Raw genomic sequence first — 18,417 nt, forward strand, 5'->3', positions numbered from 1 at the left:
ATTCTATGTTCCTCCCCTGTTGAAACATAGCTGTTCCTCATATGCTGCAAAGGTGACAAACTTAGATGTCGACATGGGAAGTTAAGGTAGATAAATGAACATCTGTATACTTTTTATAAAACAGTGAAAAAAATAGTTGGGGATTTTTAAAAACAAGAAAGCATGTCCCATCTAAAATTATTTCCCCTTGGTTTCTGCCTCAGTTGCTATAAAGAAAGGAAGGCTCAGTGTTCATTCCTTCATTAACCAAATACTGATACAGTGTTTACTGTGTGCCCAGCACATAGATGCTGGAGATCATACAGTAAATTAGACAAAGATACCTCCTCTGGAGGTGACACCATTTCTGGAGATCCAAGCCCTTGTGGTCACCCTAGGGCTAATGCTACCTAGTATTACCAAATTTTTAAACAAACAAAAAAAGCTGGATACCCAGATTTTTCAGTGAAAGTTCACATTTTTTAAATGCCGACTTCTTTTTTAAAACATACTTCCTATTAAAACTGTACTTACCTGTTTGCAATATTGACCTGCAACATACTATTCAAACGTCTGACTCTGAAACACCTTTTCACCTACACCTCGTTTTCTAGTTTGATCTCCATCTACTTCTTTGTTTCCCATCCTCTATTCACAATTGCCCATGCCTGGCCCCTTCTTTCTTCTATTACATCTTACGGATCGTACCTCTCTCTAGAATGCCTTTCCATTTCCCCCCTTTTCACCACTGGTCAATCAGTCCTCATTGACAGCCCAAATGTTTCCTTGTAAGCTGACCCTAATCTCACTGTATAGAATTACTCTTGTTCTGCCAGTATTCCACGGTATTTCCTATATTCACTTACTAGGGCACTCACCAAAGTGTTTTATGGACCATGAACCCAAAGAAGCTATAATTTCACCTTTGTATCCCGAGAATCGAGCATAGCGCTTTCCACCAAGTCAATGCTTCACAAACACTTGTAGAATGATTGACCAGGCCTGAAACCTGGCTCTCTGCAAACTTATCAGTGGTGGTAATCTACATCAGATAGACACAGAACAAACAGATACTCTATGAATAGAAGCTTTGTTTCACAAGTAAACAGTCTTAATATAAAAATTACTCTTTGATTTAAAATGGTAGCTATCAACTTCTCTACCAGGTATATTGGAACTAACTATGTATGTCGGTTCTACCCAACTCTTCTTAGCCCTGACTTCATCCCTCCCTGATCCCATCCCACACGTACACCAAGATTCCCCCAATGGCTATATTGGTTAGCTGATGCATTTGTAATTTATAATGCCAGACTTGTTATGTGATGTAGCAGAAATAACCTCTCTCTTTTGTATTCGAGTTCTCTTATTTATTGCTTTCAAACTACCAAAATTATGTGAAAAGGTAGGTGCAGGGTGGGGGTAGCAGTGCAGCATAAAGACGAGGAGCAAACTTCATTGAGTGACAACTGACTGCCTACAGTGTTTCAGGCACTACACATGTACTGTCCCATTTTTCCTTGCTTAAAGTATCCTTGGGAGTTATCTTCAACTTAAGGACGAGGAAAATGAGGCTGAAACAAGCGAAGTTATGTGGCTTAAAACAAATCTGGATATTTCTTTGGGACAATGATTTATAATTGGTTCATTATCCTTTTTTAACAACTTCTCTTCTGTAAATTCAATAATGCACAAAAATATATTGTTTTTAGTTGTATGGTAGCTACTGAATTTAGTCTTTTAAGAAAAAATCTACCAGTGGTTTTCAACCATGTCAGAGTTGCTTTTTAAGAAAAGTTTTGCAATGTCCTGTTTGGTATTCTGAAGTATAATTCATATAAGTGATCATCTATTTTTGTGTGCAGTTTTTAAAAAAATAAATATAATGGCCTACATGCTATATAAATTGATATAATAACAAAGTAATTTATGTTAAAATAATGTACTTAAACACATAAATGCACATGCACAATTACACTAAAAAAATAAAAGGAAGAAGTCATATATTTGCATCTTTTATGTAGACTCATTGTGATAATGACTGAGAATAATATAGACTAATACGGGTATATGTAATTGTTTTATTTATGATGCAAAGAGTATTAGGAGTGTACCTGTTACTGATATGTTTTTTTTTCCAAAATAGTGAGTAACTCTTGGTAAGGTTTCAAAGTATTGAAACTTTCTTCTACTTATGTGAATTTCTGGAAAGTTGGCTTAAACCAAAACTGCAATACATATTTGTGTTTGTATGTAAGGCAATATAGGTTCCAGACTCAGATGAACAATAGCAGAAATATAATCTATATGAATGTCCAGCAAACTCCTTGAAAAGCATGGAGGACTGGGGCAAATACTCATTTTTGGTACTTCGCATCGTTAAGTATCTGTGGACCTTGCCCACTACATTTTGTTTGCCCTCCTCACCCCAGTCATTGAGACAATCCAAAATGCCTGTACAATTTTCCGAATCCTTTTCTACAGGGGCAATACTGCTCTCAGTGATTACCACTGCTCTAAACCTTTTAATAAATGCAAAGCAGAGTTAGCATTTATTTAAAAAAATGATCATGATTTCTTATGTTTAAGATTCTGTGGGTAGTACAATATAAAATAAAAGTTTGTAAGAACTGATTCCTCTCTTCACAGGTTTAACAGCGTAAGTAAGATGGTGGATTGATATTTAATACTGAAAATGTTTCTGTCAAAAATAGAAAGATGACAGTGATCCGAGAACACCCAGGAAGGTCTCGCAGAGACAGGGCAGTACAAAGTGAGGTCTGAAAGGTGTGTCTGCAACGAAGTGGCTCTGCAGAAGCTTGAATCAAGGAGCCTGACTAGGATGAAAGAGTTGGAAAGTAGTGGGCACTAAAAATAGGAATTAAGATTGGAGTAAGGCTGTCGTGTCCAAATGGAAATTCAATTGAATAATTCATCAATTGAATGTCAGACACGGTTGCTTCATATAAAATATTTAAGATTGGAGATGGCTATTTAGTGAATTTAAAGTTCATTAATAGTAAAATGAGAGGGCTTAGAATAAAAGACTCATATTTCTGTAGTTGGGATGCATTCTTTAGTGTGTCTCCTTTTTTGAAATATTTGGTTAACTTTACCCCGTTAAATCTGAGATTAACTCATAGCTGTGGTCCATGCCTGCACCTCAGACATGGAATTTGAATTGCCAAATGGACAAATTACGACCCGATGTCTCTCTTCTCTTTTTCTCTTTGCAGGTATGATTTTGTAGAAGTTGAGGACCCCAGTGATGGAACAGTATTAGGGCGCTGGTGTGGTTCTGGGACTGTGCCAGGAAAACAGATTTCTAAAGGAAATCAAATCAGGATAAGATTTGTATCTGATGAATATTTTCCTTCTGAACCGGGGTTCTGCATCCACTACAACGTTGTCATGCCAGTAAGTACCCCTCAGAGATCCACTTATTTAATCAGGTCAGTTATTTGTTTACCTTTGTTCCCTTTTAAACGGGAGAATCGGGCATAACAAAGAACTTTCTCTAGCTTGACTTCTTAAAAATGTCACTTTAGTTATCACAACTTGAATTTCATTACTGTAGATCATTAGCCATGTTAAATACCTTATCAATAAATAAAACAAACTATGTTTTGTACAACGTTTAGAAGATCGTAACAAACCCATCACCACCCTACTCATTGGTATTTCAGTGTTGATAGGAAATTACACAGGGTAGATAGAATTTTCTCTGGAACAAATTAAGAAAATCAGTGTATTACACTTATCACTGGGATCACCGTTTAATTTTAGACTATAGATAGTCTCCCTGAATTAATTTTAAGTATTATTATTATTAAATAATAACATATGATTTGTTTTCTAACATCTCTGTGACCCTTTCTTATATGATAGTCTCCTGTATTTTGCTAAAAGTTACTCTTACTTGAAAGATGTACAATTTCAAACTTATAGAACATTTGATTCTTATTTTTAAATTCATATATATATTTTAAATGAATACATTGCAAAGCTAGAAAGCCAGCACTATCTGATATTAATGCCATTTGAATAAAACTCATGTCTGTATTGCCTGAAAGTCCATGTTCTTATGTGATGCTTTACTCCCCCCCCCCATTAAGGTGGCAACATACTTTCCTGCACCCAGTAAAATTTAGTTCTTAGTTGTGCTCTTTAGAAATATGTACATCACATGCTTCTTTTTATCTTTTTCTGGAGAAAGGTAAACTTATTAAATAGGGATTCTTTTCAAATCAATGTTTTAGTATAAAATACATTTTAAAAAGTAGTTAGCTCAATCTTTCTACTTATCTCAATATTTACTCTGATTGAATAATATTTATGGCCTTTTGTGCCCCCCCCCACCAAAAACAGTTTTGAATTTCTCACTGGAATTTAATAAATCTATTTTTTTCTGATTTTAATTGTTATATTTTTAGTTGTATCAGATTCCTGTACCTTTTATGTATTATTTCAAACATTTGTATTTATTTCTTGTACCACAATAGAAATATTGAAAACCCTTTTGTACTTTTATCACATTCTGCTTATAATAGTAATTCAGAAGCATTTATATAAATATGATAATACCATCTAGTATAATTTTTAAATATAATCAATTATATCAGCACTTAAAATAATATGAAAATTGATATCTATAATGATTTTAGCAAATCAGTAGGTATATTGGGAACATGACATGTAGATTCTTGGCTCTAAAACATGTGCATGCAATCTGCTAGCAATTCATGAGAATTCGTGACTCAAATCAGAAAATGTGAAATCAATGCTGAACTTCATTTGTTATGTTCCTATTGTAATGTTAATGAAAATTTCCCTTTTTAATTGCCCAAACTCAGGTCTATGAAAAAGTTTTAAGTAACTGAATGAAAAATTTGTTATCGTTTAAGATATAGCCAAAAAGTAACAATAAAATGCAAACCAAAGTTTGAAAATGATAATTGATACATTTACTAACAGTAGAATCATTTTCTGTGCACGATTGAAGGTAAGGAAGGTATTTCTAAAATATATGCTATAAATTATATTGTGAATCTTGATCAATATCCTTATATAATTTTAAATATTCATATTTATGTTCCATTGTGAAATACCTTTGCCATTACATACAAATTTTCTGTCCTTTCCTTTGTTAATTTCCAAACCTTTTCTTATCTCAATATCTTAATAAATTTAATTAAATTTAATATTTCAATTAGGAAACTGGTAGTAGTAGACAAGGCTGTAAAAACACTATTTATAGATGATAGTTTGATAATGTGATTATTTGTTTAAATAAAATACTAGAAGTCTGCTTAAAACATTTTCACCATGTCATGCTCCACAGAATTTATGTTTTTTGTTGTTGTTTCTTTTTCAAAGCCTAAGGTGGCCTTGGGAGTCATTGCTATCGTTGTAGAGTCCACATTTTTAGTATGGGTTTTAGCACATCTAATGTTCTTAAATATTTAAATACAAACAATTAAATTTTACCATAAAACACAATGGTAGGTCTTCTATCACAGCAAAGATTTTATTTATCCCATACCTGTGGCAAAAATAAACTTGAAACTGAGGTTTTCGTATTTTAAATGAACTACTCTCTTCCTGTTATATTAATTTAAATATTTGTAATAATCTACTATCATGTTACAGAGTAAGACATGAAAACTAAAATATATGCTGACACCAAGGGTTGTTCTTTTCTGATTTTGTGACCATGTGGGTTATCTGGTATGTAACCCAAGAAGGTGTGTGGGTTAAATAAAATATATAAAGATAAAAAGAATCATTTCATATTGTCTAGATTAGTTCTAGGTATAATATAGGTTCTAAATAAATGCTAAAATGCTGAGTTGATCATACAACTCACTCACCCCAGCTTAAGTAACAGAAGATTCACTGACACTGTTTTTATCTGTAAGTGTGTCAATTCATGAACCTTTAGATGAGATAAAGAACCATAAGGATCTAAGATAAGTACCATCCATCCTCTTGAGTAAGAAGTGGTTTTGACCTGTTACCAGAGTTTTACTGTGACTAACACCAGAAACTGCCTGCCTTTGAGAGACTTTAGGTGAAATGTGTATCACTGATTACATCATTAAAATTAACTTCAGTACATTTGTAGATAGTTATTGAAATAGTTTGGTAAATTGTCAACATGGACTTTAGTGGACTGAGAAGTGACATTGTCTTGGCATCTATGGAAACATGCTTTGCATGGCGACTAAGCTGACCTGTGATAGGCTGCAGGAAATGGGGACATGTGGAGAACTTGCATAGGAGATCTTATATTCAAGTGTTTTGTGCTTAAGACAGCAATAGGCTTTGGGCTGGAAGAAACCAGAGAGCATGACAGTAAGGTGCTACATGGCTTAATAAGTGTCACTTGGTGATTTTAATTTGCCAGATTGCTTTTTGGAGTACTTATTGATATATGCATTTTACAGTCTCACAAGTTTTCATTCTTTTGGGTTTAAATTAACTTTGACAATTTATCTGCCATTTCTTCACCTATCCTTTGTCTTGGTTCTCTATATCCATCTCTCCTCCCACATGGCCATTGTCAGCCTATATTCAATAACTGCCCACAGAAAGAGCAAGATTTGATGAGTGAAAATTTGAAAAGTGCTTTTGCTTTTAAGCCTTGCAGTGTTTTGAATTATCTTTGTGTATTGCTAAATGACATCCCTCCCTCCGCTCATTCCCCCCAACATTATTACTTGCAGTGCAGCGATCCATCACTCTTATCTGTGTATCAATGAATGAAAGCCTAAGGGAAGAAAGTTTGCCTTTTGGAGAAGAGACTTAAAAGTTCTTCTGCCATTTGCTTAGGGGCAAGTGCCCCTCCAAGCTCCCTCCTCCCACCCATCATCTATGATACTATTTTTTCTTTTTGTGGCAAGGATGGACTTCATACTTAGCACACGCAGTTCCCCAGAGGCAAAGGTCTCAATGCAAACCCTCCACTGAAAAATATGAACTGATGGATCACTGGCCACAATGATTTCTTAATTTTGTAATAATAAAAATTATATTAACCATAAATTATTAGTGGACTGTTAACTTTCTACTTTGAGGTTTGTTACAGAATGCCTAGTACAATACCAGACACACGTGGCAGCTGCTCATTAATATCTCATAGACCATCAGCTGTTTTCCCTTAGACGTGTCTAAACACAAGTGGAGCTGCGCTAACTTCCTGTTTATTACGTTATCTTCGTTGCTGTTGCGCAATGTGAAAATACATAAACTAGAAACTGAAGAATCACATATTCTCTTGGTCCTGATATATTAGGCTATATTACCAAGAACACATTCTTGCTCTACTTGAAGAACTGAACTGTTTTGTTTGTTGGTTCCTTTGTTTCTTTTGTTGTGATGAGGAATGGAACATCCAGATATCCAGACTACTTAAAGTAGTATATATTTATGACATTATAATTATTAATGCATATAATAATATTTACCTTCTTTTTATAATTAATGTAATGATTATTTGGCATCTATTCATACCTAGGAAAAACTCTGAGTTTAGTCACATATTTTTGCTGGGTAATTATGGAGAAAATTGATTCTAATACTCTTGTATTTTATGAGTAAGGAAGATAACTCTGCAGCCTTCTTTGAAAGTATACATTTTGATTCTTGTCAACCCTTAAGGTTCTGTTGTTCTGATTACCATACATTAGTTAAAATTCTCAGAAACAGTTTTTGCGCAATTCTGCCATTAAAAATTATGTTCACCTTTCTAAAATGATTTACTCTTTTTCCATCAACTAATGAATGAGAGAGCATATGGTTAAACAAGGGATTACCCATTATTGAATAAAGTGATGCTAATCTAATATTGAAAGATTATTTTATGCTTTACATATAGATATGCATTCCTCTGTAATGTTATCATTTCAGTATCATTTCCTTGATTTCCAAGTACCTTAGAATAATAAATAAATAAATTTATTATTCAATTTTACTATTTTAGGTTGATATTACAGGCTGTTTTATTTTGGAAAAAAACTTTAGCATCAGATGTTTACATGACATTATGGCAAGTTTTTTGTGCCTTAAAAATAGTGCTAGGTTTACTACATAATTTAAAATTTTTAGCATTTTAATGCTTTTTTCAAGAATTATTTATGAGAATATATATATACATATATATTCCCTAGTTGTGCCCCTTTAATAAATAATGAAAAATAAGTCCATGTAACTTAATGCCAAATGATATATATTCAGGTTTTACGATTGTGCATAAGGAGTTAATAATGTCTTTGATTTTTTTTTTTTCTTCATGCTCAAAGAGGGGGGAAAAAAAGACTTGGTGGATTAGCAGTGAGAGATTGTTTGGGTAGAAATGAAGCAAAACTGAAAGAAAACAGTGCCAGCCTGTTTCTGTTTGCAGGCCACACACGTTGAGAACCCAGCAGATCTCTTAGAAAGAAAAGACAATTTCTTGTTTAATTTTGGGTAATTTATAATAGATGTGTATGTTTTACTCTGTGCACTGTAGCATAAGCACCATTATTTAAGAATGTTAAGAAACCTACAAAGGCTGAAAAAATAATTTTTTTCTTCCAGTATCAAAACACCTTATTAAAAGTTTTATTTTTTAAAAAATTTCAGCCTTAATGCCAAAACTATTGCCTATTTTTGTCAGTTACTTCACAAAACTATACCTATTTTTGACATAAACTGTATATCCAAACCTGAATATTTTAGTAGTTTTATTCTTATTTATAGAACTATTCTTGAGTGTAATATTACTTGTAATTATATATTTTTTTAAATGGTTATACAATTTGAGGAGTTTCTCTTTCTCCCTCCAATCTGGCTAACATTTTGAAGGGTGGTTCAAATACCACTGATTTCTTTTAAAATGGGTTTATTGAATTTTAATCTGAGCTTTCTGATCAGAAGTAATAACATAATATTTTTTATCAATTTATTTATTATTTCCTATTTAGTGAATGGATCAGTTTAGATTAAATGCAGTAGGTGTTATAGCTACCATATGAGTTGCTCCATATATTTTTATTTATTTTTTATTACCTGAAAAGGGGCATAGGGTGATAATGAACTAAAGACTAACTCACAATAATCCAATGAAATTTATTTTTAAATTATTTTTATAATTTTACTTTTTTTAATATACATAATCAGTGACACTTGTTTGGATACCACATTATTTTAATTCTTGTTAGTAAAAGTGTTTGTTTAATCTATAAAGAGATTAGATGATATTAGAGAATAATACGTAAGTGTTGTAGCTACTTTATAACCAGAACTATGTGTTTTCCTTAATAGTGATTTTGTAAATGACTTGCCCAGAGGTAAGTTAGCGCCCAGGCAGTGTGCACTGTAGTAGGGTGTATGGTTTCCGTGGGGGAAGCTTAGAGGACACTTGATGCCTGAGGTGCCATTAAGGAATGCATGACTGATTGCCAAAGTAGTTATTAATTATGCAGGATACAGAGAACAAAGCAGCTCAGTGAATGCAGAAGTTGGAGGGAGAAAGGAGGAGGGAGGGTCTTTTTTCCATCCCTTCTAGTGTTTGCCAGGTTATTTTACTGTTAATATCATGTAAAAAAAGTCTTTAACTGAAGGTCAAATTTACTTTTATGTTCAGGTTAAGAGAAATTCCAATGAACTCTCATGCAAGGCATCAAATTTATTGGTTTACTTTCTTAGAGGGGGAAAAAAGCCACATGTCTGGAATAAAAATACCAACAGCAATACCAAAACACTAATTCCATAGGAAAAAATTAGTGTCAAAATGTACCCAAGGTTTTATTTTTTTTCTTTTAAATTGTAAATCCATAACAAAAAGCACCACATTGCTATATTACTATACTAAACTGACTTTAGCAAGTGAAAATTTATGTTTAAAACTTTCAAAATGATATTTTTACCTTAAAGGAAAATTAAGAGAAAACTTAGTTCTTAGGAGTTTTTGTAGTACTAAGAGAATGAAAGAAGTATTTCAAGTACTGTATGTCGATACTGTAGTTGAAACACATTTCAAATGATTAGTTTTTTATTAAAATATACAACATACTTGTATATTTTATGCAGGAAGTCTTGAAATGACATTATTTTATTGCATCAAAGAAATTATACAATTGCTGAAGAGACTAAACTCCCACTTGGCTAAGAGCTGTTTAATACGTTTTCCACCTAACTTCTAACCCATGGACATGCTGCTCTCTTTCATGTGAAGATCATGGTTCCTCTTCCATTTCTCCTGATTCTTTTTGTCCCAGTAACTCCTTACCTATCGAAGAAGGAATTTCACAGATGGCACAATTTGTGTTTAGAAAGAAAAAGACAGTTGGTACCACTGCAGAAATGGTAAAAGGCAGACAGGCCGTTTTAAATTGATATTCACAGACATTGTAAATAAGAATTCAGACTATTTAAAAGCTAGACATTTTATTGATTCATATTTTATATCTAAAGCTACAAAGATTTAAAACCTTAGAGTTAATATGGCAACCTAAACCCAATGGAGAGAATTGTTTTCCAGAAGTCAGTCTGTTTCAATTTAAAATGATAAAATAATACGTTTCCTTCAATATCCCCATCTATATTTCTGTTAATTCTTTCAACACTTACTGAAGGATATTTGATGAGCCAGTTTGTTGTGAAAATACTCAAAAACATATTTGGTGTCACTCTGGGTTTCTAAGAACTTAACCTTATTTTGGAGAAAAAAAGTATTCTTACCTATGTAAATACAGTCTGTAAACAAGTGTCATATAAGTGGTTTGGAAAAATTCTGAGCAGGAAGAGAGGCAATTTTTAAGAGCAGAGGGATGTCATAACTCAGATTAAAGGAAAAAAAAAAAAAGCTATCAAACAAAAACCCTGGGAGTTCGCTAGTATAAATTTGATATCAAATATATTATAAAAATCTCTCAAGAGCTTATTAAAAATGCATATTATCAGATGTCAGAGATTATGATTCTCTTGGTCTGGAGTATTGCCCAGTTATCTGCATTTCATCAAACGTTCTTGGAGATGCTGATACAGAACGTTCCTACGTTGAATTAGAATTTGCTCTAAACTATAAACTGAGCAAGATGCAGAGAGTTTTACTACAAGATGTTGGGGACATGTTTTTCATATTCAAACAAACATGAGTATTTCATGGAACACATTGGAGACCCTGCGTGCATATTTAACAGCTAACATACCCATGTGTTCTTTATTTTTCAGGATTACAAAAAAATGGGACTTTCTCAGAGAATCGGATAGATTTCAACTTTTTGTGCTTGCCTTTATTGTACTGACTTTTCTAAGCTGTATAGCAAAGCCTATCTGTTTTGTCACCTGTCAGTATCTGTTACCCATGGAACTAGGATAAATGACAATCTGCTTTTTCTAGTTCAACACCAAGCTTGTCTGATAATTCACTGATGTCATAGTTTCAGCATTGGGGCACAGTTCTAGATTGGATGTGCATTTGTTCTGCAATGTGATAAGACACTGTCAGGAAAACAAGACACTTCCAACCATCAAGTAATAGTCTTTATTCTCCTCATACTCTTCTTTTACTATAATTTTCATTTTTTGTCAGAGTTATAATTGCACATAGTTTAAAAGGCAAATATTTCTTAGGCTTACAAAAAATAGCATTTGCCCCAAGTTTCCCCTGCTCAAACTATTTTCCTCCAGTTCTTTTAATGGATGCTTTTAGAATTGACCTCTATACTTTCAGATAATATGCTTTTGCTGCTACTTCTTGATTCTTTGGTTTTAAAATTATCTATGAACTTCACTCAGTACACACCCTAAAAGGTGAAGCTTTCACTTTCTTTTATCTTTACCACACCTGTCCTGCCCCTCACCCCATCCTCTATTAGATCCTAATTACATCAAGATCCAAATTCATTGAGTACATTCTGGTGGCATGTGACCATTTTTCACAGCTGAGCCATGAAGTATGCTATGACTACATTTCCTTTCCTGACCTTTTTACATTTTGCCTTCCCTAGAGCTGTGTGTGTGTGTGTTTGGTTGGCTTAGCTTTATATATTTATACGTTTATATGTAATTATCACTGATTTATCCCCATTCCTCAAATTGTACGAATCGCCTGTCAGCACAGTCAGACACATTAGGATTTCTAATGATTTTATCTTCCAGAAGCAATTTCTGGTGAAACACTCTGGTCAGCATCAGTTCGTATGGTTGCCCTTTAGACCTGCTGCATAGCGGTAACCCTTGGGCTCTTCCTCTGTCATTGTCCTCAGTACTTCCCTTTCAGTTTTCTTGCATTTGATCCCTTGTTGGCAGGATTTTTGGTCCTCCTCTCTCTTCATTTACTTCCTTGTTTGGGGAGAGACTAAAATCCCCATAAATTCACTGAGATAAAGGATCATCAGAAATAAACATTTTGTGACCTTGCATAACTAAAAATACTTTTATTTACCTCTGAAACTTCAGTGAATACTTGGCTCAGTCTAGAATTCAAGCTGGCTGCTTAAAAGCTGACTGGACATTCTGTGCATACGGATGGGCCTTGCAAGCTGTGGTCTTTACTCTATGGTGAGCGGACCAGGTCTATTCCCTAAAAAGCCCTTGATTTCCTTAATCTCTTTTCCTAAGAATGTAACCCTGCCTGCCAGTTCTCTAAAATGAGAGCTGAGCAGATTAAGTCTGAGAGTCTCAGCATTAAGTGAAAAACTCTACCTCCTCCGTACCCCCTATTTGGAATGATATCACCACTCCCAACTCACTTGGCTTTCCCAGTCCTTAAATCCTTGGTTTTATTCTGCTCAGGAGAGAAATCTGAATAGGAAATGTCAGTCTTCTGCCACAGTGGGAAAAAGATTCAGGGTGTCTGACAGCTTCAGAATTTTCAATCAGGCCTCCTGTTTTTAGCCCCATTGTCATTTCCATGTCCATAGGTACATGATGCCACCAGATCCCAGAGCTTTGTGGTTGTTCTTTCATGCAAATCAGGTTGCTTCTTGGCTTTGACCCCTGCTGAACTTTGTCAGGTCCACAGATTCAATGACTACACATCCACCTGCTTTTCATTTTCCAAAATGTTATCGCTGTTGTCTCCCATCCAATTTTCTTTGGCTTTAAAAGCTTATGCGTTTAAAAAAATATTTTTAGAATCAATCATTTTGGGAGAGAACAGAGCTAAAAATGACCATCTTTTCATTTTTTCCCTTTATTCATATAGTAGTATCCTTATTAAAGGCTAAATTTATATTTGACTTAAAAAGGTGCAGATCCTTTGCAGTTAAGTACATAGTACAGTAGCCCCCTTATCCATGTGAGATATTTCCCAAGATCCCCAGCGGATGCTAGAAACTGCAGATAGTACAGAGCCCTATGTACTAGGTATTTTCTGAAATATTAATACCTGTGATAAAGTTTATAAATTAGGCATAATAAGAGGTTAGCAACAATAACTAATAATAAGACAGAACAATTATAAGTTATTGTAATAAAAGTTATGTGAATGTGGTCTCTCCCTCCCCTCTCTTTCTCAAAATATCTTATTGTGTTGTATGTACAACATAGATATTGGACAAAGGGAACATTCACATCCCAGACAAAATGGCATGAGCTTTCATCAGAATGGCACACATTTTAAAACTTATGAATTGCTTATTTGTGGAATTTTCCATTTAATGTTTTCAAGACCATGGTTGATCACTGGTCACTGAAACCACTGTCTGGAAAACCATGGATAAGTGGGGATACTGGAAGTGCCAGGTGCTGTGCTCTGTAATAGACTTTGAGGAACAACTCTCCATTATCCTCCCATGCCAGATAAAATAAGCCCCTAGAGAGGCTGGGGTGGAGGAAGAAACTGCTGGTATCTTGGCAGAGTCCACCTGTTTGTTTTAAGGGCCCCACAGTCCTAGAACGTCCTCAGACCCACCCACTCTGGGAACAACAGCCAAAGCAACAGCTGGAGAGTTGCCAGGAAAAGGTGCAAGTGCTGAGCAAGTGGCATTGTTCCCACTCAGACCCCCCCCCATACAGCTCCACAATGTGGTGAAATGGGTTGTCTTGTACTGATGAATCCCTACGGCTCCACCTCTTACAACATAGCAGGTGCGACAGCTCTACCTAAGACACAGAGGCAAACAAACACAAGAGCCTGTCAAGATGAGGAGACAGAGAAATATGGCCCCAAAGAGGGAATGGATCAAGGTTCCAGTGGGAGAACTAATCGATGAGGACATAGCCAACCTAACAGATGAGGAGATAGCCAACCTAATAGATGTAGAGTTCAAAACACTGGTGATAAAGATGCTCATAGACTTGACAGATATGCTTAAGTATGGCAGACACATAAGGGAAGAAGTGAAGGCTATGCTAAATGAAATGAAGGAAAATCCACACAAAACCAATGGTGAAGGGAAGGAAACCCGGGTTCAAATCAATTATTTGGAACAGAAGGAAGAAAAAAACAGTCAACCAGTTCAGAATGAGGAAACAAGAATTGAAAAAAGTGAGGAGAAGCTTAGGAACCTCTGGGATACTTTAAACATGCCAGCATCTGAATCATAGGGGTGCCAGAGGGAGAAGAGGAAGAGCAAGAAATTGAAAGCTTATGTGAAAAAATAATGAAGGAAAACTTCCCAAATTTGGTGAAGAAACTAGACATACAAATCCAGGAAGCACAGAGAGTCCCAAACAAGCTAGACCCAAAGAGGACCACACCAAGACACATCATAATTAAAATTCCAAAGGTGAAAGGTAAAAAGAGAATCTTAAGAGCAGCAAGAGAAAAGCAGAGAGTTACCTACAAAACGGTGCCAATAAGACTATCAGTTGATTTCTCAAAAGAAACTTTTCAGGGAAGAAGAGTCTGGCAAGAAGTATTCAATGTGATAAAAAGCAAGGACCTACAACCAAGATTACTCTATCCAGCAAAGCTGTCATTTAGAATGGAAGGGCAGATAAAGTGCTCCCCATCATCATCACCAAGCCATTATTGTATTAAATATTAAAGGGACTTATTTAAAAAAAAGAAGATAAAAACTATTAACATTAAAATGACAAGGAACTCACATCTATCAACAACTGAATCTAAAAAATAAAAACAAAATTTAACTAAGCAAACCAGAATAGGAACAGAATCATAGGTATGGAGATCATTTAGAGGGTTATCAGCTGGGAGGGGGAAGGGAGAGAAATGAAGAAATGGTGCAGGGATTAAGAAGCATAATTGGTCGATACAAAATAGACAGGGGGAAGTTAAGAATGATATTGAAAAGGGTGAAGCCAAAGAACTTATATGCACGACCCATGAACATGAACTAAGAGGGGTGGAATTGCTGGAAAAAAGGGGGTTACTGGGCAGAGGAGAACAAAGGGAAAAATATTGGGACTACTGTAACAACATAATCAATAAAATATACTTAAAAATAAGCCCCTAGAGAAGCTGCTTTGCACAATTATGGTAATATTATGTTTTCTTTTTAAATGTTAAGATGCAGAAATAAGACTAGATATTGATTAGTCATTTAACATATCCTGAACTATGTTTTAGTATCATGTCTAGTAATGTCAACTAGGACACCAACTGTGATTCACTCATTATACATGTTAGTTGTAACCAAACAACTTTCATGTGACCAACACATTTGAGAAAGTGATATCCTCACAAATATTGATTTATTGAGTAATGCTGTTAGTTTATTTGAATGCTTTGAACATTAAAACTACAGCTTTCAAAATGTTACCTATCTCTTTAATGTTACATACTTGCACTGTTACTTATTTAAAATTACTTTGAAATCAAAGGAGTGTGATTTTTTCTATAACCATCAATTTTTATATCTTTTGGCAGTCTTAGAAAAACTAAGTGTTTAGTGCAATTAGTGTTAGGTACTTCTAAAGAGGTTAATTTTTGAAAGTCAAGAATATTCTAAATATATTTTAGAAAGGAAGTGCTTAAGGATTTCAATTTGGAAATAGCTGAATCAGGCAGAATAGAATGAACATAAATTAAAAGAAGTGCTAAACTTGATGGATGCTTTCATGTCATTTCACCACCACCTCCATAATGCAATATCATCACCATCTGACAGATTAAAACTCAAAGAAAGTCATACACTTAGAAGTGAGGATATTAATTAGTATTTTCCTAATTATTTAAAACCAGACTGCCTCTGGACTAGTTTAGGAGATAAGAAGATTGTTGAGGAAGTTAAAGCAAATATAAAACTTTCTTTCACCATCTTTGTTTTCTCCTTTAAAACACTTAAGTATTATTTGTTGGTTGTGATATCATAGATATTTGAGAAACTTTGAGAAGTTGGTGAACTAAATTAGAATTTACATTTTTTTTTTTAGTAAGTGATAATGGCAATAAATATTGAAAGTTAGATTGTACTTTCTTCACTCACTCACCTTTAAAATGCAAACAAGACATAAGTGCCTCTAAAAATCACTTTCGGAATAAACAGGATGTTTAAAAAAAGTAAGAATTCAGAGTCAATGTTTCACTGATCATATTTCACTTATCAGACAAATGCTATCAACTGTTGAAAAATTAGTGTTACTTGTGAGTATCCTAGCAATCTTTTCAGCTTCAAAGACTTTTTCAGATTGTGTCACTAAAGAAACTTGGAAACATTTTTTTTTTTTTAAGTATATTATATTGATTATATTGTTACAATAGTTCCAATTTTTTCCCCTTTGCTCCCCTCCGCCCAGCACCCCCCTTCCCCGACATTCCCCCCCCCAAGTCCATGCCCATTGCTCACGCTTTCATATATTCTTCTTCTTTTTTTTAAAAAATAATTAATTAATTAGTTAAATATTTGAACAATAAAAAATAACAATCCCTCCCTCTCAGACTTAAGACCCTTTACAATCTTATAAAGGACAATGGACGAAGGTCTCGAGCTCCTCTAGCTGCTTCAAGCTGGGCATGGTCGTCGTCCTACCTACCCTTGGGTCAAGAAATCCCTAATAAGAGTGGGGTTGTGGAGGGGAGGGTGGCCTTCCCACAAGGGGAAGAATCGTGCAGACTCCAGGTTGGTTGGCTGTCTCTGGACAACGGCATGCTTGGTTTAACAGGCTGGCATCCTTGTTGTATTCTGGGGGCAACAGGGTTAAAGGACATCATTCAATCCGTAACCACTAGATGACAAAAGACAGGTATTAATTTTTCAATGTCCCACATTAGGGAAAAGAAGGGCTTCTTTAGAGGAAGGTATTCCAGGTACATCTCACCTGTCCAAAACCCTTTTGCCCATTATACTTAGTTTGGACTGAGGGAAATATTTTAGGTTTCCCCCCTCTCAGGCCTCTGGGCTCTTTCTATCCAAGCCATTAGGATAGGAAAGAGAAACCAGTTTTAAAGTGAAGCCCACAGACCACCCCATTCTTCACCAACCCAGCCACTTAGTTCAGCCAAACCATTGAGTCTCTGGAGGCAGCAATGCAGACAGGATTAAGTGAGGCCTATACGTATAGATAATCACTCAGGTAATGAGATCGTAGGCTTATGCCCTTTGAAAACAGAAAACACATGTTAATTTATGTAACATAACCCACACACAAGTTTATAGATCTGTAGGACTGTCTTATCGGAAAGACATCCAGTTGCAAGGCATTTGACATTCTTCTTGCCTGTAAATTAAACATCTTTGATAATGCCACAGACATAGTTTAACTTTCAAATGAAAACAAATTTTAAATGAAAAGAAACTTTAAAGACGGTTAGCTGCACTACTTTATAGTCTGCCACTGGGCATTGTGATCTTCCTTGAATCTTGATTTTTCTCCCTAGGATTACCCTCCTTGTCATTAAAGGGACTGCATTAAGTCCATTTTTAATTTATCCTGTTCATTTGCATAAACACAACAAGAGCAGCAAATGATCACTTATGATCTTTAGTTTTGCTTTGCTGGAACTTACGCAAGGAACATTTAGGGTGACCTTCAGTCTGCCCTTCAGGGCACAGAAGCTGAGCCACATACCTGGCATTCAGCCTTGCCTGTAAACACCTGTCTTTTCCAGGTCCTCCTGGTTTTCCATTGTGCCTTAAGGTCCCTTCCAGCAGTCTTTCAGGAAAACAACCTTCGTTCCTTCCCTGGAAAGATTGCTATGGACCGCTTATCCATCCAAGGTACCAGGCCTTTTATCTCGTGGACTTTTATTACCTTTGAAAGTCAGTCCCAGTTGCTCAGGGCTTTTTGGTAACAACCAAAGCCCAAGCATGTCTCCTTTAGGCATGACATTCCAGTCAAAGTCTTAGTCAAAAAATCGCTATTGACAACTGGTCTTATTAGTTTTATGCAAAGAAACTTAGGTCATTACTTACTTCTTTAGAATGCCAAATTCTGGAGGGATCAGATAGGGAGAAAGTATATACAGTGTGAAGGAAAATCCTTGTCCTTCTAATATTCACTGAACTTGCATTTCTATTCTTTATATTTTTATTTTTTCCCCCCACT

General features: G+C 35.0%; 1 protein-coding gene across 1 annotated transcript in view; it reads left to right on the forward strand.

The window, feature by feature from the left end:
• Nucleotides 1-18,417, forward strand: part of PDGFC (platelet derived growth factor C) — a 174,742-nt gene that overhangs the window by 114,229 nt on the left and 42,096 nt on the right. The window contains exon 3 of the mRNA XM_090288991.1: nt 3,216-3,396. Coding sequence (XP_090145117.1) covers nt 3,216-3,396 — 181 coding nt within the window. The remainder of the gene's footprint in view (nt 1-3,215; nt 3,397-18,417) is intronic.

Source organism: Furipterus horrens, unplaced genomic scaffold, assembly GCF_987537825.1.
Source record: "Furipterus horrens unplaced genomic scaffold, mFurHor1.1.pri manual_scaffold_10, whole genome shotgun sequence".
Taxonomy (NCBI): Eukaryota; Metazoa; Chordata; class Mammalia; order Chiroptera; family Furipteridae; genus Furipterus; species Furipterus horrens.